Raw genomic sequence first — 27,714 nt, forward strand, 5'->3', positions numbered from 1 at the left:
CCACCTTTTTGACGTTGGTATATTAAAGTTCAGCTTACAGAGCATCTGTGTACAAAGTTTCATTGCGGGCACTTGTTTGGTTAAGTCTCAGGAGTGACTTTTATACGAGAACGCCCGTCTAACCGTGCATTTAATTTTGACGATAGGACCTCTGACGGCCGACACACCACCTATTTGACGTTGGTATATTATAGTTCAGCTTACAGAGCATCTGTGTACAAAGTTTCATTGCGGGCACTTGTTTGGTTTAGTCTCAGGAGCGACTTTTATACGAGAACGCCCCGTCTAACGGTGCATTTAATTTAGACGATAGGACCTCTGACGGCCGACACCACCTTTTTTGACGTTGGTATATTAAAGTTCAGCTTACAGAGCATCTGTGTACAAAGTTCCATTGCGGGCACTTGTTTGGTTAAGTCTCAGGAGTGGCATTTATTAGAGGACGTCCATTTTTACGATACATTCCTACGGTTTACTTAGGTATTATATTTGGGATTTTTATTCATGACACATTTAATGGGAAACCTTTGTGGAAAGTAATAAATAGAAAAAACTGTGTTGATTTTGTGAAAGATCGTTTTTATAATTAGTATTATACTATTTATCTCAGTTTTTTGAATTTTTGTTAACGCCTTCAGATTGATGACTGCAACATTGATGCACTAGACGGTCTGGACGATAAAGTGACGCTAACTTCACGGTGGTGGTGCCTATGATTGATTGGGCCCTGACGAAAAGATTCTTGATATCACTGTCAAACATACCTGATGTTACATCTTTAGAAAATTTCCCATCTTTAAATGATCCAAAAACAAACAAATGTATGGCTTTCATGAAAGAAATAGGTTATACATATTCACGAACATATAAGTTGCTGACATATAAATTGTCAACTAATAGTTTCAAATTCCTTTTACATATACAGCAGCTGTAACATTACCATGTAATGTTTCTATCATGTATAACAATCACAAACCAGTGCATAAGCGGATTGTTTGAATAAAACTTAGCCTGCCTAGTAATTGGTGAAGAAGAAAAAATGTATTGTTTTGTTTTTGGTATGGTGTTGTTATTGTTCTCAATAGTCAATACTGATAGTACCTACCTAACCTAACTAGTCAGTTATTAATTGTGTAATGACGTGAATGATTATAAGGTCTATTACTAATTATGAAAATTTATTATATGTAACCATCGATTATTATAAACACCAGGTATTACTAACAGACATTTTGAAGTTGTGACTAAAACAATGTTTCCTATCTTTCATGCCTAGGTCCTTGGACTCTTGAATTTTAATAACTATTAATTTTTATCAAGATTCTGATAATGATACTATTAGTAGGGAAATTGTTTTTTTTTCTTACACCCACTAATCTATATCACGGCTTTACTTTTGTTAGGTAATATAATAACCTACATCCGAGAGCAGCAAAGAAGGCATTTGGGGTCTGGCCTAGAGATGGACTCAGTAACCTAGAACAGCCAAGGTGATTAGCATGCAAACAATAAGGTTAGTAAACGCACTAGTTCTAATAGTTAACGATCTTCTGGTATCAGGTTACTGCAAAAACCAATAACATGGTGAATTAAGCCTCAAGAGTAGATTAGCAGATAGACTGATTGGCTGCAGTATAATAAGCAGCCACCACAACAATTGAATAATCAATGGTAATCGAATCACCAATATTCATGAGTAATGAATCCTCAATATAAGTTCTGAAACCATATTACGTATTTTAAATTATATTATAGTTGGGATGATATTATTTCTTAAAAAGTAATGGTATCAATTTACAATAACGTGACCATGGAAAGGTATGTTCATTTTTTTCCCCTGAAAACTACAATTTTTCCTGAAAACAATAGTGAAGAAAAAATTCGTCGGCAACGAAAATCAAAGGAGTTACGATTTTTTGAAAACTCTGTTTTTGACAGTATCTCTGGCAATTTTACTGAAATGATGGGTAATTCTAAGCAATATATGGGTCAACCTCGATTTTTCTCATATTACAATATAATGTTCCAATAGTCAATTAGAAAAGGAAATGACTAGAATTTCTTGCCGGAAAGCAGTTATAGGGAGCAGGCAACTCATATTACAATATAATGTTCCAATAGTCAATTAGAAAAGGAAATGACTAGAATTTCTTGCTGGAAAGCAGTTATAGGGAGCAGGCAACCGCGAGAATTACCTATTAGTGATCAGGGGCACTGACGTGATCTGGGCTTCAAAGTTGGAACTACTCGAGTTAATTTTTTTTCTAAAAGAGCAAGCAGCGCGAAGCGCTGCGCAGCGGGCAAGCATCGTGCGTGATCTTCGTATATACTGAATTGATTCAGGCCAAAGGAATGACACAGATTCCTTTACCAGATTTTTACGGAGATTTTGAATTGGGCGGATTATATTGGTTTACTTTGCTTTCCAGCATGTAATTATGTGTTTAAAATTGTTTTACATACATTAACTACATTATATTGTAATATGTAATAACAATTTATCAGAAATTTTTAATAAAAAAAGGATCACGCACGATGCCTGCCCGCTGCGCAGCGCTTCGCGCTGCTTGCTCTTTTAGAAAAAAAATTAACTCGAGTAGTTCCAAATTTGAAGCCCAGATCACGTCAGTGCCCCTGATAACTAATAGGTAACTCTAAGCAATATATGACCGTCTGGCGGTTGCCTGCTCTCTATAACTGCTTTCCGGCAAGAAATTCTAGTCATTTCCTTTTCTAATTGACTATTGGAACATTATATTGTAATATGAGAAAAATCGAGGTTGACCCATATATTGCTTAGAATTACCAAATGATGCTGACAAGTACGTTAATTCTGTCAACGATGCCTGCCCGCTGCGCAGTGCTGCGCACTGCTTGCTCTTTTAGAAAAAAAAAATTAACTCGAGCTTGCAAAAGTCGAATCCCAGATCACGTGATGCCCCTGATCCTTAACCCTCCAAGTGTTTGTTCGACAAAATTTTGTCGGTTATTTTCCATTTTTAACGCAATAAATGTCCGAAAGGCATCAATATAATACAATAATATATACTTTCCCCCAGTTTATATGCACCTGTGATAATAATACTTGGCTATAAATGCCCAACCCATGAAAAAAAGTCCATTTTTCATGGTCACGGTATTGTAAATAAATACCAAAGTAATAATTTAACTATGAATATAAAAAACTACCTAGGCTAGTCTACGTATATTTATAATATATAACAAACAAAACAGTATAACACTTAGCTACTTTTTAACCATTTTATAGGATAAACAAGTCCGACACCTTATGACATTTACATGTACATCACCATTGTACTAGCGGCCATTAGAGATGAGCTGTTTATAATGTATTACTATGACAACAGGGTTATTGAGTGGTAACCTATTACCGGGATAAAGTGTTATTAGCAACACCCTGTTTTTTCAGTAACAGCTGGGCTGAATAATAACGTCTTTCCAGTATTAGGTTACTTAATAACCTGTAACAGCAAGGCTATTTCATGCAAGCAATGAGGCTAAGAATGGAAATATTACGCTATGGAAGGTTACTATGAGATGTAAGTAGAATTAGATTAGTTTATCATAAATATGTTACTAGTAGTACCTAAGTTATAGAAAACCTTTAAAAGTGCTCCGTAATACTCAGGACTATGAGCGAGTATCATTTAAACAAAAAATATTACCCTTTTCAAATAAAGTACAGAACATTTTAATACAATTGACTTCTTAACTAATGACGAGAAAATTTAGGATCTTAGAGATCTACTGTAATGGTGTTCATTACCAAATCTATCGATTAGAACAATTTATATATAGATTAGTGATTATGCAAACTTTGAATTGATTAGATTGTGAACTTTATTTTGTTTTTTTCTAGAAATGACCGAAGAAAGTGTGTCTAAAATAGAGAATCATGATAATGAGTGTATTAATGAAGAACAGTATAATCCTTCAGAACTGTTACAAACATACAACACTGTTACAGAAATAAACAATGTTACCATTAAAAATACTAACTTGTTACCACTTAACACTCAAGAAGCACTTGAGAGTATTAAAAATGTTGAACATGGGAATAAAAGTCCGAAAAGTGAATGCAACAAAAATGATTCATTGTGTACTAAGCTCAATGTAAATCATAACGATACCGGTAATCAAAATGATTTTAATGAAGTGCTTGAATCTGAGCAGTTGTCATCATCTCCTTGCCATTCCAAAAAGAGACTTCAAAATACAAAACGTAGAGCTGGTGTGCTTTATAAACAGCTGAAGAGCTCCAAACTTTGTAAAGTGAATAGTAAATATTTCAGCGAGGCAAATAAACCCCAAAAACAGTGGATTCCTCCAAGATCTCCCTATTCTCTTGTTCAAGAGGATTTATTTGATAATCCATGGCAGCTACTTGTGGCGACAATATTTTTGACAAAAACTGCAGGTTGGTATGTATTGTGTTAAATATTTCACCTATATCAGGTGTCTCTCCATTTCCTAAATGTTTGTTACTCACCCTTCAACACAAATCCACTTATCTCTGACTCTCTTACTTTTAAGATAACGTATACAACTGTAATTTCTTTGGTAAAATATTTTTAATGTATAACTAAGATATCAATGCAAATGGCTTCAAAAGTTAAAGCTGTCCACTTTCAGTAAACAATTATACAAATTCATAAGTGACAGTTGTTCTTTGAAATATGTTTAAGTAAAACATGATCTATCACTTCCAAATAAGTTTTGAGTTATGGCCATTGACTAATTATTTGCAAGATAATTTACCTTGCAAATACCTAGACTGTCAGGTTGGCTGCACTACATAACTACTGACAAAATTTTAGACCTGTAGAAAATAGAGCTAACTATACAAATATAATCATAAAAATAAAATTGTGTCAGCTAATAATATTGTACAGTATGATATGATATTGATGAAATGGTAGTGGAGCAATCTAAATTAAACAGAAATGAAGTATTTAGCAATTCAAAAGGAATATCAGTTATACATTTTATTGCACAAAGTGTAAATAACAAATTTTGTTTTAGTTACAAATTTTCTGAGAACAGCACAGTCAAGATTTTGTTATGTATTTACGGGACTAGGCAAAATGAAGCAAACTCTTACTGTTGTCATTTTAGTACCGAATCAGTTATAAGTTATAATCAGTTAGGTAGTTATAATCAGTTAGGTAGAATCAGTTAGGTAGTTATAATCAGCCAGCTACTGTTACCAGAAAACATCACATTCATGGAGAAGAAGCTATTTTTTTTAAATGTGGCATAATACCAGTGTTTTAGTCAGTATAAATACTTTATCCCTAGAAATTTGTATTGGGTGTACAAGTATTGAAATTCCAAGAATCAAAACTAATTTAGTAGTAGTTTACAGACCTCTAATAGGAAGTTTAGATATTTGTATTGATGTAGTATTGCATGAAATATTAAATGTTCAAAATAATACTGCATCACAAATTTCAAAAGAGAATTTACTTGTTTTACCTATTTTTGTTGCATAAGTTCTATACTGTGATCAAGGAACCCACAAGAATTACAATTGAAAATCTTACTCAAATCAAAAATACTTTCACAAATGTTCATTCACATGAGATGTATTGTCATGTCCAGTGTAGTAAGAATACCATTTTCTAATCTTGAAGCACAGGTTTTAAAGTTTAAGAAGGAAAGTAATGTTTGACAAACAATTGGGCATCAAAATTTTGTTATTCTGACAACAATTTTAAGTATTTTAATGACTTGATTCTCTCTGAGTCATGGGAGAATGTTTTCTCAGCAAGTTCCATTGACTAAAATTTGAAGGTTCCTCTCATTGTTTAAGTATTACTACAGCTTAATATTCCTTGTTTATAAACATACAACCAAATGGTTTACGTCTGATATCACAAAAGCAAAATTTGTACTTAGAGTATTTAATGTCTCTTCCTAAATTAAGTGTGTCTGAAAAGCTCATTGATAAGGCTAAAAAGCAGTATAATTTGGTAACAAATTCAATTTCATGGTGATTTGATTTTAAATCTTCAGATTTGTCTAGAACTATTTGGTATGTTGTGAATGATACACTACCATTGAAAAAAACTATACAAAGAAACAAAAGAAAGGGTTCATCTGGATGGAAGTGTTTATAGTGATATTACTTAATTAAACAAATCAATGTAGTGATCATTTTTTAAATCCTACAAAACTAGCATCATCTCTGCTTCTGTATATTCTTATGGACTTCCAGTGCTCATACCCCTCAGACAACCCAATAGTATGTACATTGGCGAGGTGCAGTTTCTGAGTTGTTAGAGGTTGTGAGGCAGCTGAGGGACACACACTCTACTGTGTTACACATCTCTGTAATGGCTGTAAAAAGTCCTTCCTATTTTAATTTTCTAAACCCATTAAACCTGGAAAAATGAGATTTTTTCTCATTTGACAAACTTGTGTTTACATCTGGTATATTTCCTACAGTCTTCAAAACTAGTAAAGTTATACCTGTATATAAACCAGGTAGCAATTATATAGTTGAAAATCAGAGACTCATATCTTTTTTATCATTATTTTCTAAAATAATAGAAACTATCATCAATAATAGAATGTATGGAAGTGTCGGGGAAACTAGGGGGAGGTGGGGTGTTAATTGCGTTATCTAACGATATAAAATGTATTATAGTGAGCCAATTAGATATTACTGCTGAAAATATTGAATGTGTATGGTTAAAACTATCTAACATAAAAGGATGTACGTTATACATTTGTGCAATTTATATTCGCCCAAAATCTACTTTAGCAACCTACCAAATGTTTTATGAAAGTTTATATAAATTAAATTTAACTAGTGAATGTAAAATTTAATTTTAGGGGATTTAAATTTATCAATTTATGGTTCAGATTTTAATTTGGCAACTGGGGATATTTTTTGTAAGGAACTTTTGACGTTTTTAAATGAAAATAATTTGTATTTAAAAAACAATATAAGGAATTTCCAGAATAAAATCTTAAACCTTGTAATTACAAATATAGAAAACACTAATGTAATGCACTGTATTGACCCTTTAGTTGATGAGGATTCTTATCATCCTGCTAGAGGTGGGTATTGTTACCAGTGCCCCATTGGTATGTCGGTCAAGGTCGAATGAGGTTCCAAGTTACTGTTTTGAAAGCGCCAACTTCCTAGAGCTGTATCGTAGCCTAGCAAAAATTAACTGGAATAATTTACGTAACATTCTAGATATAAATCAAGCGGTTGAGTTTTTTTATGAGAATTTGTACAAAGTTTTGGACGCAACATGCTCCAGAAAGAAAATTAGGCATCCAAAATTTCCATTTTGGTTTACAAGTTCAATTATTCACAATATAAAACAAAAGGACAAATTTAGGAAAAAATTCAAACATTCTGGTAGACAAGCAGATTTAGATAGATTTAAAAACCTGAGAGCTTTAGTAAAGAGGGATATAAAACCTGCGTACAATAATTACATACTCGGTTTAGAAAATATGATTACATCTGACAGCAAAACATTTTGGAAATTTATAAAAAATAAAAAGTCAACAAAATCCAATCTTCTTGTTATGGAATATAACGGTTCTCAGTTAAGCAATGGAAGAGACATAGCCAACAATATTTTGAACAATATTTTAGCTCTGTTTACACAAAATACAATGTAGAACCTACAGCTGAGATGGTTCTGGCCGAACCTTTCTTGGCGGGCGTTGCTTGCTTAAAATTAGATCAGATAGGAGAACATGATGTCCGTAATGCTATTAAAAATCTCAAGTCCAAAAAGACCGTAGGTCCTGATCTTATACCACAGTATTTGATTAAGGGTTGTATTGACATTTTTACAGAACCGCTTACTTTACTTTTTAATTTAAGTTTAAAAACTGGAACATTTCCAGACAATTGGAAACTTACTAAAATCACACCAATCTTTAAGAGTGGAAAAGAATCACAAATTGTAAACCACAGACCTGTTGCTGTGCTTTCTGTCCCAGCAAAAATCTTTGAAATAATTATACATAATTCCTTATTTAAACATTTTAAAAATCAAATCACACCTAATCAGCATGGGTTTGTTCCGGGGTCGTTCTGTATATACCAACTTGTTATCTTTCACACAATATATCTCCTCGGGCCTGGACTCCGCCACTCAGACTGATGCTGTCTTCCTTGACCTAGCCAAGGCCTTTGATAAAGTAGATCAGCTTATTTTATTGAAGAAAATGCATTATTATGGGGTATCAGACGTTTTGGTAAAATTTTTCGCATCTTATTTAATAAACAGAAAACAGTATGTTTCCTATAAAAATAATTTATCTGCTACCTTTACAGTTCAATCTGGAGTACCTCAAGGCTCAAACTTGGGACCTTGTTTGTTTACGATTATGATAAATAATTTAAGTGACCGTGTGGTATCAGCCAACCCTATACTTTTTGCTGACGATTTAAAACTCTTCAAGTATATAACCAATCAATCTGACGCCGATGATTTGCAGAAGGACTTAGACAGTGTATTTTTATGGGGGGTGGAGAATAATATGCAAAATAATATTTCTAAATGTCATGTAATGTCATTCAGCAGATCAAAGACTATTATTAACAACACTTATTATTTAAATAGAACACTTTTGTCTAGAGTTAATTCAGTGAAAGATTTGGGAATCATTGTTGATTGCAGTTTTGTCTTTTAATGACCATATTACTAAATTGTATTTCTTCTGCCAGTTGGATGCTAGGGTTTATAATTCAGACAAGGAGTAAATTTTCGAAACAGTGTAACATTTATTACACTATATAAGGCACTGGTCAGGTCACGACTAGAGACTGCGTGTATAGTTTGGAACCCTACATATGCCGTCCACAAAGATGCCGTAGAAAAAGTACAAAAGAGATTTTTAATATATCTTTACTTTAAATGTTTTAATATTTATACTTATTTAATTAATTACGAGAAGTTATTAAGTCTGTTTGAATTTGAGAGTCTAGGTCTGAGGAGAGCAGTGATGGAGCAAGCGTTTCTGCATGGCTTAGTGCAAGGGCTAGTGGACGACGTGGTTAGTATGGAAGCTCTTAGGTTTAGGGGTTCCACGCTTCAATAGAAGGAGTAAAATTATGTTTGATCTGCCACATGTACGGACAGTATCGCACGCGTACTCGCCTCTGCTACGGGTGATGAGATCTCACAATTTAATAATTTCGGAAGGAAATAATCTTGGTATATTTGCAGAATCAAAATATGTTTTTAAGAAGAATTGCCTAATGATATTAAAAGATAAACCTTATTTATATTGACTTTTAAATTATTAATACAATGTATGCCTAAGATTTTAACACAAGTATTTAACTGTAATTTATCTTACAATAACCGTTCCATCTATTTATATTTTTGTTGTATGTTGTTACTTAAATTATTTGTATTGTTGCATGTGTTATAGAATTACTTAGTTGTTGCATCTTTTTAAATATATATTTTTGTTATATTCTTAAAATGATTATTGTGCTGTTTCTGTTATTAATTATATTTATATATTTGTTAGATCAAGTCTTTATATTATATATTATGTTTGTCGTTGCATGTGTTTATAAAATTACTTAGTCGTTGCATTTTAGTACAAATTTTTGTTACGTTTCTCTAATGATTATTGTGCTGTTGCTGTCATTTATACTTACTTGTTATATACTACTTGATATCCAGTAATTATTTTAAGTACTGAAAATGGACCTTACAAATCCACGAATGAACTATATTGTGTACAATTGTTAACTGTTTTAATGTAATTGGGTCTTAACCTGTATTAAAGCATGCAAACTATAAATAATATCTTGAATGTAAAACGACCTGAACTCTTAAAGGGTAAATTAACAACAGCTATTTTTTATTTCATACACTGTACTGTTTCATCCCTTGATCAGAACCTCACTACATATAGTTTGCATGGTTCTGGTCTTGCCCTTTTCAGTTCATACCGTAAAGTCAGATTATTCCCAGTGATGTTTGTTTATCTAAGGCACAAAACGAGATGTGGTATACCCTAGGGTTCTATTCTGGGATCTATCTTATTTATTGTCTACATTAACAATCTTCTAACATCTTTATTAGCAAGATTGTCATTTATGCTAACATATTTCTTTACATGTATCATAAAATAATGTTGCATCTCATATGGGACCATCATGTTGATTACATATCTAAATGATCAATTCAATGTGTTATAATCCTTGGCCACCCTGCACAGGCCTGCAGTCTCTTTGTAATCCTCACTATATATTTTTTCCCATATGGAATCTATTTTACATTGTAGAATTATATTATGGGGATTTTCAAGCCATAAATATTTTTACACAGTATTTCAGTTGTAAAAATGGTTTATTAAATCTATAGCAAATATTAGAAGCAGAGAATCATGCAAAATATTTTGCAAAATTCAGTATGTTGACTTTGCCTAGTTTTTTGGGATATGAGTGTCCGTCAGAAATACACTTAGTCTCTTTATTATGGATGGTGCCTTTCACTATTACCAGACCAGAAATAGATTAATTGCGACATAACTCCCATATATGGACCAATGGGCCACAATACTTATTAGAATATGTAATTAACTTCCTAATGAATTCAAGCAAGAAAATAGTTCTTTTGTGTTTAAAAACAACTAAGAACCCATTTCATTGAGAAATGTTTTCACAATAATAATATTATTGGCCCTATTTAATTATTTTGCACTATCCGATTGTTTCACAATTTAACTTATGTTAACGTCATCCTGTATAAACTATACTGTAAGAATGAAAAAATTATGAGTGATTGAAACAAATTGCATGAAAATGTATCTTTTTAAAAGAGCTTTAAAGTCATATACTATGTGGCATAGCGAGACGTTTTTAAGGATAATGATTTTTCATCCACAGTAATATTAGATATATTGGATACGTTTTAAATTTCCACTCAAAAAATGAAAGTGTAAATTTTATTATGTTCTGTATTGTTATGTTTAATTCTTTATCACCAATTTTGCTAAAAATATTACATTATCAGACATACATTACAATTATCAAATATTTTGAGCAAAATTTCTAGTTTGATTTTCACTGTCTGTCCAGGAAAAGTAATCATTTGAACTGTAGAAGTTCTTGTGTAGAAGCCATATCAATAGTGTTTTCATTGTTTTTAGATTTCCAGCTTTTATGCATTGTGGTAGCTTGTTGAGGATCTTTATTCCTTCATATGATGATTCTCATAATGTAACTCGTCTGTGAGGTAATTTATACCAGGGGTATTACCAGAGTACTAGTAGAGACAGGGTTGTGTCCAAAGAGATTGTCAGTAAAAAAAAGAAAATTTTGGAGGATCCTTCAATCCGCTCAAGTTTTAGGGTCTGTACTTTTTGCTGTCAGCGCTCTTGAGGAGGATCTTTTCTATTTAAGCATTTTGAGTGTTAGGATTTTTTGTATTCTTAAATTTTGAATATTTTTTGAAATTTAGAAAATCCAGTGAAAAATGCCCGTTCCACATATTTCATTGAAAAATAGGTCAATAGCAAGTTAGGAAAAAAATCTGGAGCTGTTCCGTATTGTAGGTAGGGTAACACAGTACTTTATTTTAAAGTCCTATTTCAAAACGTTTTGGTACGCCCTGTACATACGGTTAAAGATAATTAACTTTTGTTTGCGCCAAAATGTTCGGTGTAATTAGACCTTTAAATTTATGTATCACACGACCCATGTTTACATTTGAAAATTCCCCAAAAAGCACCCTTACCCCCCAAATTGGGCCCTTTAGGGGCATTTTTCAAAATTGAAAATAATTTTAACGGATTCGGAGAGGCCAAATTATGTAGAAAAGAGATAGAAAAAGTGTGGAAGTCAGTTATTAAGACAGCTGTAAATACTGCACGGGTGGTCAGACTCACCCTATATATATATATATATATACATATAATTTCAATAAACATTGAATCACAGAAAGTACTTGCTCCGCCAGGAGTCGAACCCGGATCTCTCACTTGCCGGGTGAATGTGCTACCATTACACATTCACTCGGCAAGTGTGAATGTGTAATTATATATATTATAATAATATATAAAAGGAGCTCAATATATAACAAGCAAAGTAGACAAGGTAAACCTTGCTTTTTGGGCTTGTGTAAGGTAAGCATTACAAATTGTGGTTATGTATCTGTTATAATTGATCTAGCAGACAAATGCTGACATTTTATTCATGGATTACCTCCCTTAAAAGGAAGTAAGGCTGACATAACGTTGCAATGTTTGGAACATTTGCCTTATGTGTCATGAAGAATACACTCCATGAAGCAATGGAGGGCCTTTTGGTAATCCTATTGATGGATACTTGGAGGTTGGGTAAGCAATTTCCAGCCTAGGGGCATTTGGCTATTGATCGGCCTTGAACAACTTTTTGTGCACTGTTCCCCAGACACAGCTTAACTCTTGACAGGGCTTCATTAATAACTAATATGCAGTTACAGATGCCACAGCATGTTACTAAGTAACTAATTGTCAAGTGAGAGATTTCTTTTTCCCATACAGCAACAGAATTATAAGGCTGAAACCATAGTCGAGTGGTGAGTCAATCTACTCTACATATAACAATGCAATGAGCGTAATTATAAATAATGCTATATAGTCCCAGTAGTATAAAAAAATAACAATTCACATTTAAAAGATATGTAACAAATGCTTTACTTATCTTCATCCTACTACAGTACAAAAAGCACAACACAGAAATGGAAATGACAAAGGGATTTTTATATGCAGGAGTTCAAAAACATGTTACTGGAAAGATCAGGCTAAGAGGACGATTTGTTTATATAAACCGAACTGGCCATACTTCATTACTATTATTAAGAGGGCAGGGTTAGACACAACAAAGAGGAAACATAACAAGACTTGAAAAATGGAGTTGGATCATCTGTAATAGCAGACACAGAGGTGTAACAATAATCCTGTTTCACTAAATGTAAACATAACGTGTCATGAAAAAAATGATATTAGCAAGCCATAATTTTGTGGAAATGACATTGAATCTACTAATGTGCAAAAGCCACCACCAGAAGAAGCATAATTCAGAGATTAGTGCAATTAGAAGAAAAAGGTTCCTGTGTTAGAAAAGAAGAAGAAGAAAAAGAGCATTATACTTATTGTCATGTTCAGGAATGACAATCTCGTTATGAAATATGTCTACTTTGTCGATAAAAATTTATAAATTGCCAATAAGTTCGATTAAATAAGAAGGTTCTAGGTAGTGATTGATACGTGGAAGGCCACCTACACCTTTTACAAATTATTAGTAACATCATTACTATTATTAAGAGGTATTATTATTTTGATGTACCCGTACTTCACATGTTAAGTTTTTTTTTGACAGGTTCCATTAAAAATATAAATGTTTAGTCTAATACTGAATTAAACCGTAGTCATTACTTACCGGGGTGTTAACTTTTGTTTATTACTTTCAAATATTTTTTTAAATTATTAATGTAATCATAATGTTTCCAGTTGTAGTTATTTATGAGATCTGCTCTGATGGATTTAATTTAATTTAACTACTCAGTTAAACATAATGTTGACCATTGTAGTTTTTGTGATTACACCTATATTTTTTGCATTTTCCTAGTTTATTGTTGGTGGAAACATACTTTAACACCTTTACTGAAACATGGCTTTCACTTACGTTTAAAGAAACATCCGGTCTGGGAGATCGGTTATTTTTTCAGGCATTATAAGAAACATCCAGTCTCTGAGATCTTGACTTTATTGGGCTTAACAGAAACACCCGGTCTAGGAGACCCTTACTGTTCACTTAAATACAAAACATGATATAAGTAGTAATGATCATGAATGAAAATAATTTAAAAAATATAAATAAAATGTATTTAATATACATCAAGTGTAAAAATTGTTTAAAAAATTTACTCTTGAATTGTAAAATGATAGAGCAAAAAATACAAATAAAGTGTTCAATATTCACAAAATGGAAAAATTAATGTTTTAAAAATTGATGCTTTAATTTTACAATGAACATTGCAATGTATATTAAAAATTATACTACACAACACTAAAAGAAACACCCGGTCACTCAGACTAACAACTTACACTTAATAACCAAGTCATATGTGGTGTAGGGCTTTCAATACAATTAAGTTCAATTCTAAGAGAGTCACTAAGACTGGTGTTTCGGTATGAGTATTACTCTAATGAGTAGGTTCTCTTCAGCTTCAATTGGTTGTTTCACAAAGTTGGTGCAATTTGCTTGTACATGTGTTGAAATCAGTTCACAGATGTACTCAGATATGTTTAACTCATCCTTGTATATTGGAAAAAATGGCCAGGAAATTTCTTTAATTGGGGGAATAAATATTTATATTTACTGAATTCTTTATATTCTTGATTCACTGGCTAGACAGTATATCTCCTAATTCCTAACAGATAGCACTTTAAATGCACTACTGTCATACAATTGATTGACTCCTGTGGTTGCTTTCTGTAGTTGAGTACGATGCTGGGTAACTTTAGGAATATAGTATACAACTTTCTACTGTACTTATTTGTCATTTACGAGTAGTTTGAATGTTTAGTCAATTTTAAAACTTTTTAGTAAAATGATCATGTTTTTCATCTAATATTTAAATACCTCAGTCCACACTGGTAAACACCAATAGCTGCTACAAACATAATCCACAATTCAGTCACACACAAAAAAGTGCTAGTTCACAGGAAAATTGCATACTGATGATTCAGGCTTAGTAATTCAAGTATTAAACTACCGGTAATAAACACAGAGATACGGTCTTTGTATGAGGCACTCAACTCAGGTGTTATTAGCAGGTATTATATTTCTACAAGATATAAGGGAGACACTTGCACCAAGGTTGGAGAGCAGATATGGTGAAAATCGTTGATTACATCAGAAAAACTAAAACCTTAAAACTTAGTTGTAGTCCTTAGAACTCAAACATTCACCTTATCCTTCTGTGCTCTCTCTTCAATCTAATTTTATTGTATCCTGCCACACTTTATTTGTTCACTAAAAGTGATCATGTATTTTAAGTCTTTTAAATTTAAATATTTATTTTCATCACTATATTCCAGCAAAACGAGCTCTCCCCCAACTTCACAAGTTCTTGGCTCAGTACTCTAGACCAGAAGATATTCTTCAAGCTAGTTATGAAGATATTGATGAGTATTTCAAGCCTCTGGGTCTCACTAACACCCGCAGCCATACAATAATGAGATTTACAGGTGAGAAGCTAGTTTTTGTTTTCATTTCACAGCTTTAAATTTTTAAACTTCTTTTCAGAAACAATTATTAGAACTAAAAACTCGTGGAATAAAATTTTGAGAATATTTGTTTTTTTAAGACCAAATTTATAGATGGATCATTTTATATTTAAAAGTTTAACCTAATCACTTCAAACTAAAACTCAAATTTACATTTTACAACAAGCAAGAGGATATTGGTCATGCATAGATTTAGATTTGTTTTGGTTCCCCTTCACGAGTATTTGTTTTTCATTACACCTTGGATGAATAGGGCGTTGTGGCATTGGAAATACTTGAAGGAAGTGTGCTGTGATTGTATATTTGAAATTCAAATAGGTCACCCCGGTTCTCACATAGAAAGAATATAATTGGTATTCCAGAGAGCTACATTTTCTTATTATTTGCAAGTACCATTGGAGCTTTAGTTATGGTTTCACCTCTTTTGGTAATTACCTCTTACGTTCCAGATTCATGAGTTTGCAAAAAAGTTAAACCATAATGTTTGTCCTTCCATTTCATAACTGTTATACTTCCTTCTGTGACTTATACATTCACTCATTTTTAGTTTTATGGTATCATCTGCTTTATATTTCTTGCTTCGTTTGTTTGTACAGTTTGTAAAACAAACATTGGTTTTTCAGTGCATCAAGTGCTCCGTTAGGTCCACACTGCTGTGAAAGTTGTCTAGGAACAATGCATAGCATTTCACTATGTAATCCTGTATGAAGCGAGTACCAGCTTTAAAAGAATGGTCTTTTACGGGATCTGATATAATACCTTTGCCTGTGTACACAAAAAAATCAAACAGTATATCCATCTGGAGTACAAAGCTAGTAGAGCTTGATGTCATATCTGTGGTGCTTATTTTTATATCAATTGTCTAAAAAACGATGTTCACCACCACATCAAAGCCTCATCATGTGACTGTAAATATTTAAGCAGTACAGTTAAAACCACAGAAGCAAGTACTTATAAGGAGGAAGTTTGTTTCATATTTTGACAATAATAATTTATACTGTTTTTACTTTTTTTAAATTAAGCTCTCTGGTTTAAGTATTTTAAATGTTTAGTCTCGTTTTTATTTAGTTATTGTTTTTGTTAGTCAATGTATGAATTTTAATGTTTATTAGGATTTCCTACTATGATTTATTTCATTATTACTATTCATTTTGTCTTGAATTATTAAGGGAGCGGCTTAAGTTGTGACAATGTTGTTACTGAGTCTTGTTATGGAATATTTTTACTGTATATATTGAATGATCTACAATTATGCTTTAAACACAATAACATTATCTTGTAATAAAATGTTTGTGGCCAGCTGTTAGTAAAAAAATGTAACATCTGTGAAATAATAAATCAATTTTAGTTGATGCTTTTACAAATCTTTACCGTATTCTTCTTTCCATGTTCGAATGAGATTTGTTGTATTCTAAAATAAGATAATTTGATTTTATGATTACTTTCAGTGGAGTTCTTGGAAAAAGACTGGAAGTACCCACGTGAGTTGTACGGGATAGGAAAGTATGGAGATGATTCTTATAGAATGTTTTGCATCAATGAGTGGAGACAAGTATCTCCAGATGATATTCCTCTAACCATGTATCGCAACTGGTTGTTGGAAAATGCAGATCGATTGGGAGTAGATTAGTTTTCAGAGGTAAGGCTTATTTATGCCAATACTGTACTTCACAAGGTCTGAAAATATTCCTCTGATTGTACCTTTAAAATTAATGTCTAAAGATTTGAATGTTTTTAATTGTCCTTTGTTTTGTACATTGGTGGGGACTTGAACTTAATAAGTGAATATTTTAAATTGTATTTTGGAAGTTGGTTTTGAAAAACATTGTTCAAGGTTGTGATAGTTTTAATAATTTATATTCAAGCAATGTTTAGCTTAGTCTTGGTTTTTAAATTGGTCTTGTATTCTTTCTAAAATACCAGTTTATAAATTAAATGTCAAACAATGGGTAATCTTTGTTATATATTTTGAAAAAAAAGAATGTGTATGAAACATGATAAAAACTTTTTGAATTTTTATGCAATAAAAACTATGTAAAGTACTACATTCTTTCCATTATGAGGTATGTTGTTGCCAATTCTAGGGTCAATACTACTTTGCTGTTTTCCAGATGTCAAATAGAAGAGTAACACATACACCAACAACTGTTAACTAGGGTTACTATTTTAAAAATATATGGGCAAAAAGATTAATTTAGACTTTTTATTATTTTTACACATCACTGAAATTACGAATTTATATAACAAATCACTTAACAGAATGGAATTTTTATAAACAAATACAACAGAAGCATTTTTGTGATATTTATTTGAAGGATTATTAAACAATAAATGTTTGATAATTACAACTTTTTTCAAATTCATTTTATTGCTTCCTTTTGTCTTTCTATGTACATTTTAGATAGGCAATATGCATTGTAATGTGTAAATATTTTGTATTATATAGAAATATAACATGCACTTTATATTATTTTATGAAACAAAATGTTTGTTTTATTTACTGTACCCTGTAACTTTACGTTCATAGCTAATATTCTAATTCTTCTTTATTGATTCTTCTATTTTTCATTTTAAGCAAAGGTTGTATAAGATTGGAATGATAGCGTATTTCTAATATTAAATTTAAATATATAATGACTTAAGGAGGTTAAAGGGCTGTTTTTGAAGCTTCATGTAATGCTTTGCACAAACCCACTCCGTTAGTTTATTAGTTTCTAATATGATTAGAAGAAGTATTGAATAAAAGAAAAGACTTTGTGTGTTAGTTTTGTGAGTTACATTTTAATATTTTTAACCAGTTATTAGTTATAACGGTTGAAAGTTGTTCAAAACAGTTGGATGCTTACAATTCAATATTAGTTTAAAATATAAAGAATGTACCTCATAAATGAAGATTATCTCTGTCCTCAATTTGACAGCTTTCCCACTCATATTGGGTAGAAAATGACGCCACTACATGGGTTCAGGCCAAGTGTTACATGGTGTATTTTTGCCCCGTGTGGCCATTGATCTGAGCAACCTCTAGCAGCAACCGTTGACACTGCTAGCTGCGGAAGGATAATAGTTTTATCAATGAAGTGAAATGCATCCACTGGCATAGATGTATCCTGGGGGAGGTTTGGGGGTTGTAACATCCCCCATTGATAAAAATATTCAAGGGATATTTTAATTTGTGTTACACTAGTAAACGAACCATGTTCATAGTTCAGTTTCGTTATTTGATTTGATATTTTATCTATAACAGCTGACATAGAGTAAAACACAAAACTTGTACCTAGTTCTATTTTAGGAATGAAAAGTCCATGTGCAACTTGTAGGGATTGAAAAACACAATAAAAGCCAGTCCATTTTTTACACTTCCTGTGCTTCGAGTAAGAGAAACAGCGAGTAATGGCAATGAACGCCTACCGATCATCACTTTGAATGGCTAATTTGTAATAGTCTTAACATGGTTCTCATCTGTGTTATTGTTGATGATAGTTGTGTATTAGTGACTTTTGTTATAAGTGCTGATAGTGTTAGTAGTACAAAAGAATAAAAGTTGAACAGCTTTAGTTTACCGATTATACTATTTTAAAATCTTTTTATTTCATTAGCTGTTACTGTAAAACTTCTCTGTAAATTCCTACCAGAATTGTCTAACTATAGTAGAAAATTCTACCAAAAATCCAAGAGCAAGATGTATAAAAATTTAGATATTTATCAAAACTTTTTTTATAGTTGATCTACATATAGAAATAAAATGAATTCTGAATTGTCGGAAGCTATGCAATGATGTTTCTAATTGATTTTATAACATATTTTAATAATTAAATGTTGGCAAAACTGCATCAACACAACCAAGGTAAGGAAACAACTACCTTGTTGTGATGTATATTTATATGTGTATAAATATATGTATATATATATATATATATATATATATATATATATATACACACACATATACATACATCGGTTTAAATGCCATTATCTTTTTATCATGGATGGCATGCTTTGAAAGAAAAAGATTTTAATGTACACTACATATTATTTCAATAGTCAAAATACAATCCCATTTTCAAGTCAAAAAATATATTCAGGAAACCAATTGTATAATCCATAAATTCAAGGTTAGATAAAGTATGTGACATGTAGGTATTAGGATACAGTAGTTTTCCAGAGCATCTGTAAATCCCTTTAAACAAAAATGTTTTGTAATTTTTATGTGTTGTCGGGTGGTCTCCAATTTTGACTTGATTTACAACAGTTTTTTGGGGCATAAAATAAGAATAATATGGTTTGAAATTGTTGTTAAACTTGCAACTTTTATTATTGTAGCATTTAAACATATTCCAAAGGAGTGCCTTCGGGCTGCAACTTGATAGGGAGGTATAGAAAATTCCCAGATTTTCCTGTACAGGTAACCCACCCTCCCATAAGGCCATCCTGGATTCACCTATGTCCACTGGTACACCAATATGTATGCCAATGATTACCACCATGTCGTGTCAATGAATTTCTAGATTAATATAATTTGGACATTCAACAATTCTGAGATAACATGATGATTTGAAAGAATGTCAATATCCGGAATCAATACTGTTTCATTAGTCATTGATCCAATAACAATTCCACGTTGCCTCCCAACAGGGACGTTACTCTGACCATTACTATGAACAACAATATGTTCTCTAGCCATCTTTGAGGTTAGCTATGGAAAATAGAAGAAAATTACTCTGTGTCTTATTACGTGTCACTGCTCCATGTTATGTTTCAAATGGCTCTTACAAGGAGCATTTTCTTGAACCCTGATATAGACTAGGAAACTTCCCACAGTATCAGAGTTACTAACTTGTAGTGATTTGAACATTCACACTCCGTTCAGTCCTGTTGCTCCAGGACAGATTTTTTCATTTCCTCCTTAGGACGTCAATTCTGTAGCAAAATATTAAAAGTGATGTTTCCTGGCATTTCTGAGGTATGTTGTAGTAATTGTATGAAAACACTTTCCACACAATTTGCTTGTCTGATTTCTGTCTGTAAGTTCTTTTATAAGTAAAACTTCCAAAGTGATTTTCTGATCAGGTACTAGGGCAGCTCGTAATCAAAAAGATCACCCTTTCCTAGAAAGAGTGTCTAAAGAGTAAAGACTTTAGTAATGATTCTCAGTTGCAAATAATACTTACCTCAAAAGGTGGAAGCTGTTGTTTGCTCCCACTCAGGGGTGTTCTGGCCAGGTCAGCCTTTCTGGTAAGTCCAGAGGGTTTGGCGGGGGGCCAGAGAGGCTGAATACTCCCCCCGCCCGCACCTGGCTCAGTAATTTTATCATTTGAGATTGCTCCAAATGGCTGTTAGTAATTGAAAATTAATTAAATATGTCCATACCCATACTTTTTCTTTTAATTGTTTATTTATCATGTTTTCCTAAATTCGAAAATGAGAATGCAATAACACTGTTGGGGGCCTTTCTACAGTATTGAAGAGGCCTGTTTAAAGAAATAATACAAAAAAATGTTGGTACAAAATATATTTGGAGAGATTGGTAGGGCTCTCAAAAGAGACCCTGTGCTGCTAGATGAGAATGGTAACATTTTAATACAGTACTTGATATTACCAAATGACGGAGGATATTAACAATAAGTACATAATATTTAGCAATATTTTCGTTCCTAATCATTCATGTTCCAAAATTGAATACTAGGCCTGCGATTACTCCTGAAATATATAATGTACTAAATGTGTGTTAGAAAATGTGTATTTTTACATATACTGTATATTCTTTAATTAGTTGTTTTAAATTCATTTCTTTAATGTACTAGTAATATTTTAGCAGTGATGTAAAGTATGACAATTTTAAATAATTCAAATAAAGTAAGAAATCATTATTGCTTATAGATTTGTCATTTAGAAAAAAAAATGTAATTTCCTAGCCAGGCTCTGTTCTTTGGGACTAGAAGTCTTTTGCTACGTCTACTTTTTAAATAAATTGGAATTTTATTCATTAACATAAAAAAAACACACAAAGGAACTCAGACTAAAGGCCACGTTTGATAGCTAAATTGTTCAATTTCTAGGTTCACTAATACCTGTACTAAATAAAGCAACACGTTTCATAGCATTCATCAGTTACAACCCTAACTTGCTAACTTTACTAATCACAGAAATATATTTTAGACAGTAAAATATAATTAGTTTTTCTGTGCAGGAAGGACGGTTTCTTTGAATATATTCTTATAGTGAATGAGAAGGAACCAAATACAATTAGGTAGTGATTTATAAATTCAGGGATCTCAGATATTTAAAATAAGTAAAAATTTTAAAATTGATGCGAGTGGTTCATCTCACTTGGTAAACCTGACCAAATGTAGATAAAGTTATGTTACTGAATAAACAAGTCCTCAGCCAATAACTTAATTTTAGTTTAAATTGATTTAACAAATAGTAAGTTGAGTTACAAGAAAGTCTAAATAATCTCAGGGAAGATTATCTTAAAGGATAAAAGTCCATTTATATGTTAATGATTGTGAATCGAAATTCACATTTATCAGAGAGTTGTGTAAGTTTACATACTTTCTTTGTAAATTTTAAATCATAACATTACAATGATGTGTAATGAAATTAAATATTTTTTTAAGTTTTATGCGTCATTGGACTCCAAAATGGTGAATACCAATAGGATAGATTTGATCTCACTGTATTAAAGTTTCATCAGTCACAGGTATAAAAAATGTTTCTGCTTTAATGGTACTACTATAATACCCACATAAATTATATTTATATTGATAATTTAAGCTTTTGGTGCCTAAAATAATTCAATTTGGGTCCATGATTAATCCAAAAGTTAAGACCCACTTTCTACTACATTTCTGAGATTGAGGCAGAGTCCAGATGGTAGTCTAAAGAATCAGGTAACTATACAGTTCAACAATCACTTAATCTAGAAAACATCAGATTATTTGATGGTAAGTAACAAGGTTCTTACTTTAAAACTGTTTATTTTTAAGTAATTTGTATTGCTAAAACAGAGCGAGAGGTTATTTTTAATAGTTAATAATTTTCAAATAATTTAAACCCGGATCCATTTTGTCTAGGCGGTGTTCCATATCCCCTTGGTAAGTCAGGAAACCGGTACCATTCAAAAAAAGGCAAAGGCCCCAAATAATGCCAGAACACCCCCGCTTCCACTGATTTGATCAAGGCTGTGGGACTTCAGCTCTTTCGATCTTACATTTAACAAGCCAAACTTCCTGTCACATTGTCCGAAGGTATGCCCAGATTTGAAAAAATTATTCACCTTTTTAAAAGCTTAGCCACAGGTAAAAGCACAAATTTCAGCATAAATGTGTTCCTGTTTCATGAACTAGCTGCATATGATAACAACACTTTGTTTAGTATTAGGAAAGTCTTTAAACCTTATAATAGCGAGTCAAACAAAAAGGAAGCAACTGTTTCTGGTAATTTCTCAGCTTGTGATTTTACAAAAGTGTTACAAGTTTCAAGTTGCGTTAAACAGAAAAAACCACAACAGAAGTTTATAAAACGATTTTGTAACAGCTATTCAGTTTGACGGGAAGCAATGTTCTGACAATAATTAAATTCAATAACAACATTCACATTATTCATTTTTTATGTTCATTGCATAATCTGCCTTCAAACAAATGGAATGAGTGGATCTGCCACTCATTTTAGTGAATCCGGTAGTTAAGTTTAGAACATACGTTAAAGTTTGCCTCAAGTTTTATTTCGTACTTTTTGCAAAAGTCACGTGTGTCACTGTTTTTATACCCTAATTGTAAAATTGGTTTTCTATGAAGAATTTGAAACATGCTTTATATTTCATTTGCAATGTTGCAACTGTTGCATCACTGAAATAAGCTCTGAAAGCTTCTAACATATCTTTGACATTCAAACCCGGATTACAAACATAAAACCTGTTCGGTTTACCTTAGGTATAGTGACTGGCTTTACATTTCTCAATGCTAAGTTCCTGACCAGTGGTTCAATTCTTTTCCGATTATTATCATTTCTTCTTCTTCAGTAAAATTATCACCTTATATAATTTTCTCCTGTACGTCCCATAGCACTCTTCCAGATTTGAAGTGTTCAAAATAAATTAAAGGCAGACATACTCTATACATCCACCAATGTTAATGGGATGACTTCAAGTTAAGTTCCTCTCCTTTATACGATCTACAGTTTTCCTTGACATGCGATCTGTTCCATCAAGCTTTAATACATGCAGACAAATAAACGGTTCGTGCCTGCTTTAAAATTTTGTTATAGATGCCATTAAACCATTCTTTCTGATCTAACAGTCTAAGAATTTTGTAGTATTCGAAGAAAAACATTTTTAATTAGGCAAAAGATTTGCCAGGCACATGTTCCTTGTCTTTTAGAGTTATAACCTAAACCGTCTCTCCTTTCAAATACAGTAGAGCGTTTCTGTTTGACTTTGTTAGCTTTTCTCTGTTATTTAACAGAGTTGTTTAGGATTTCCCAATAATTATTATAAACACTAATACCCTTTTTAACTCTGTTAAATAATTAAAATCTTAATCAAACCATACACATTGAAAGACAGACACTACAACACAATGATGTAGCATTATAGCGCATATATTATATAATATGGAAGAAAGGTGTATAACATGCTGATTCAAAGGCTTATTAATGAATGAATTAATATTTATTTCCCAATAATACAAATTAAAATACATATTTATATTACATTACATTTTATTTTAAAACATAAAGAAGGTATTAATTATATCTGAAAAACATAAAATAAAAAACATATATGTGTGTACTAGATAGGCCTACATGTTCCTTTATGGAAATTAGGGTCTACATGGGCAAGTAAGCTTGTGTGTAGCCCCGAGCCATTAACCATAATTGGAATAAAACGGGTTTTAGAAGAAACAAAATTAATTGTAATAAATTAAATTTAGAAATTTTAGAAAGAAGTAAATACAAAAAAAGATGAAATGAACAGCTACATTTTAAATGTTAAATGTTTTAAGTGGATGATCTTTCTGTTAATAATGGACAACCCCTTTAATTAAGCTATAAAATAATCAAAATAAATAATATATTAAGATCAATAATCAAAAAGCAATATCAGTTGGATAAAGCTATTATCATCCAGCAGTAGTAGGATGTGCAATGCATGACGTAAGTGAGGGGAGCAATGTTAGGTTCGCCTGCTGTACCCGGTCACAATAATGGCCTCAACTTCCTCTTCCCTGAGACTGATAAGCCATTCTGATACGTCCCTTTTAAAATTGTAGATAACCCAGGTGTTTGAAAAAGTTCTACGCATTTTTAATTCAAGCATAAATTTCTGTTGAGCAGTTGAGAAATGTAATAGCAATTAGTAGTTGAAAACGAGTAGCTGAAAAATTAGGTAATAATTCCTATGTTTCTAGAGTATCTAGTGCTGTAATTATGAGTAATTTGAATAAAAATTCCGGTACATTTATTGTAAATATGTATTAATAAAGTTTTAATGAAAATTTGCCGGACAGTAAAAACTCATGTCTTGGAATAGGGTGGTGGTCGGGCAACGCTTGCCTTTTCTAAAAGCCACTTTTAATATTGAGTTTTGAATTATACTAAGTTTATGTATTACTGTTTTATCTGCTCCGCCCCACGGAATAATAGCAAGAGACATTATCAAAAACACACACATTATTACGTTTTTTTGTACATATGCAAAATAAGCTACTCTAATTTTATTCTCCTTCAGAATACTAATTAACTCTTTGAAAACAAAAATATATTCTCTCAGTCTATTTTTTTTTAAATACTCAACATGTTCCGTTGATTTCATACGATTGTCAAATATAATTTCCCAGATATTTGTAACTGCTAACACGCTGTATATTTCCACAATTACAGTTAGTGTTTATGTAATTTCCGAAAGAGTGAATGGTCAAATCTGAGAGTTCATAATATGATTGTGTAGTCAACGATTTCGCATATTTATGCATAAATTTCGTGTTTGAATTGTTTAATGTTAAAATATTTTGATCAAGCCATTATTTCACAATCATCAAATCGCGTACAGCATCTAGGCGTACCTAATTCCAGGTTTCCCCTCGTTAAAGTAAGACTGTCATCGGCAAAGAGAACTAAATTACTTATTATATTCAGCTTACTTATTGATATATATTAAAAATAATATAGGCCTAAGTGTGCTCCCTTGGATCACTCCGTAAATAATGGGCATTTGAACATTTTGACACCACAGACCGTTGTTATCTGTCGCCTATCAGTGAGGTAGGACTGGAACCAGGCAAGAGTGCCACCCCGAACACCCACAGCCTCGAGCTTATCTAAGAGCTTATTCCCGTTTACAGAATCAAATGCCTTTTTTAGATCTAAAACATTAACATTTGCCGCTCTTGACTTGATATTGCTAGATGTATTTCTCTCCAGACATCAAATGGAGCATCTAAAGTGTTTTTGTCTGACTGCAACCCATTGATTACTCGACATGATATTATCTTTTCCAGTATTTTAGACAGTACACTTAACAAAGAGATCGGTCGGAAATTACTTTTTTCGGAATATTCATCAGATTTATGAATTGGTATAACGTTAGATATCTTAAAACTATTTGGGAAAATACCAGAACTAATGCTCAAATTAATTAAGTGTAGTATAGGTTTGCAAAGAATGTTAATATTCAATTTAAGTACTTCAGCGAAAATGCCATCGCAACCGGGGGCAGAGCCCCCCGCAGACCGAAAACATGACGTAAGATGTGTTCCTCTGTGACAGGATGCAGTGTGAAACAACTGTTTTGTCGGTAATCCTCGTCGGCCACAACTGGGTCTCCGCCCGAGTTAATGTTGTTTGCTAATATTTCGCCTACATTCACAAAGAAGTTATTAAATTCATCTGATACATGTTTAAAAGAATCGTAGTTCACGTTAATATTTGGGCAATATTTTTGAATTTTAAAACATCTTTATTCTCCTCCCTCCCTGCCAATTCCCAATAGATTAAATGGTTGTTTTTACCACTTTACTCAATTTATCCCTTTCACGTATTGCTCGGATTAATTAAGATGTGATCCATGGTTTTAATTTTGTCCTTCTCGTCTGGTAATTTTGTACTACCTTTTTAAACTACAATTGAGTTTTTGATATTTTCACACAAGATATTAGCACAATTATTTACTTCCAGCCAGTTTAATACGACTTCCCAGTTGGATCCGGTGAGGTTGTTAGTGAGTAGCGCATGGTCTGTGTATGTGTGAGGGGGGAGTTGAGTGTCAGTGTCCGTGGCGGGATCTGTTATCGTGAGTGTAGTACTGAAATCGTACGTGAAAGTCGTCTGGAAAATGACGGTTTTCGCCTTCGTCAAGAGAGTCAAGAGTCTTTATCCGTGATAATCATGTTACATGGAATAGTATCAAAAATTAGTTTTAGAGTAAACAGTAAATTACATACAAAGAAATAACAATTTTTATACATTATTCAAAAAGATGTATAATATCAAAAAACTCCAAATAACTGTAAATTGGGTTGTTGGTAAGAAATGTTTTGAGCTTTTGTCTGAAGAGCTTTACAGACAACAGTCTTGTGTCAACAGGTAAAAGATTGAAAAGCTTCACTGATACCACCTCAAAACTTTTTTGAGTTCTTGCGTATTTATGAAATTTAATGAAGAGATCCTGTCTATGTCTGGTATTATGCTCATGTATATCTTCAAAGGCTGAAAAGTTTCCAATATTGCATCTGACATAACTTAAACAGTCAAGTACAAACATTGCTGGCAAGGTCAAAATTCCAAGTTCTTTGAAGATTGGTCTACAATGTGCTCTAGATGGGGCTCCTTTCATTAACCTTAATGCTCTCTTTCGAAGAACCAGTAGACGAATAGCAGTAGAATGGTTTCCCCAGAGAATGGTTCCATATGCCAAGAGGCTATGAATATGGGCATAGTATACGGTAAGCAAGGCCTGAATTGAGATGGTGCGATAAAGGACTCTGAGAGTAAATATTCCGCTACAGATTGTCTTGACGAGCGAGCTAATGTGTGTCTCCCATCCCAAATTAGATTCAAGGTGCACACCAAGGAACTTAACAGCTTCAGAATACATATTTCTAGTGCGATTTGATGTAAATTTGATGTCCACCGTTTTAGCGTCATTCAGGCAGAGACTATTTGCTTCAGACCAGTTTTGTATGATGTTCGATAATCCATTCAATCTCAAATTCAATTCCATGATACCCCCTCACATACACAAGTGCTAAGTCACCAGCAAACTGGTAAGCTTCCACTGATTCACTCTGAATAGCATTAAGGAGGTCATTTGCATAAATTATGAATAACAGTGGTCCCAACACTGAACCTTGTGGTACTTCATGCTCCATCAACTGAAAAGTAGATACACTGCCCTCCAAACAAACAGCCTGATAACCGTTCATCGAG

The 27,714-nt window shown here is 32.5% G+C and overlaps 1 protein-coding gene across 4 annotated transcripts; it reads left to right on the plus strand.

Moving 5' to 3' along the window:
• Positions 1–1,053: 1,053 nt before the first annotated feature.
• Positions 1,054–17,776, plus strand: LOC124369218 (methyl-CpG-binding domain protein 4-like). Of its 4 annotated transcripts, none has more exons than XM_046827061.1 (6): positions 1,056–1,214; positions 1,404–1,513; positions 3,431–3,560; positions 3,881–4,438; positions 15,103–15,252; positions 16,740–17,776. In XM_046827061.1, exons 4-6 carry the CDS (start codon positions 3,883–3,885, stop codon positions 16,919–16,921), a joined length of 888 nt encoding a protein of 295 aa, XP_046683017.1. In that variant the 5' UTR covers positions 1,056–1,214; positions 1,404–1,513; positions 3,431–3,560; positions 3,881–3,882; the 3' UTR covers positions 16,922–17,776. The 4 variants fall into 4 exon arrangements, with proteins under 4 accessions (XP_046683020.1, XP_046683017.1, XP_046683019.1 ...); XM_046827063.1 differs by lacking the exon at positions 3,431–3,560 and having other exon boundaries at positions 16,740–16,930; positions 17,376–17,776; XM_046827064.1 differs by lacking the exons at positions 3,431–3,560; positions 16,740–17,776 and adding an exon at positions 15,915–16,711 and having other exon boundaries at positions 1,054–1,214.
• The last annotated feature ends 9,938 nt before the right edge of the window (positions 17,777–27,714 follow it).

The sequence above is a fragment of the Homalodisca vitripennis genome, chromosome X, assembly GCF_021130785.1.
Source record: "Homalodisca vitripennis isolate AUS2020 chromosome X, UT_GWSS_2.1, whole genome shotgun sequence".
In the NCBI taxonomy this organism is placed as follows: Eukaryota; Metazoa; Arthropoda; class Insecta; order Hemiptera; family Cicadellidae; genus Homalodisca; species Homalodisca vitripennis.

What these genes read in the sequence shown, in the direction of transcription:
- LOC124369218 (XM_046827061.1), top strand. Translation starts at nt 3,883, where the DNA reads ATGACCGAAGAAAGTGTGTCTAAAATAGAGAATCATGATAATGAGTGT. An exon ending in ATTTTTGACAAAAACTGCAG is followed by an intron (nt 4,439 to 15,102) that starts GTTGGTATGTAT and finishes ACTATATTCCAG; the next exon opens with CAAAACGAGCTCTCCCCCAA. An exon ending in TACAATAATGAGATTTACAG is followed by an intron (nt 15,253 to 16,739) that starts GTGAGAAGCTAG and finishes GATTACTTTCAG; the next exon opens with TGGAGTTCTTGGAAAAAGAC.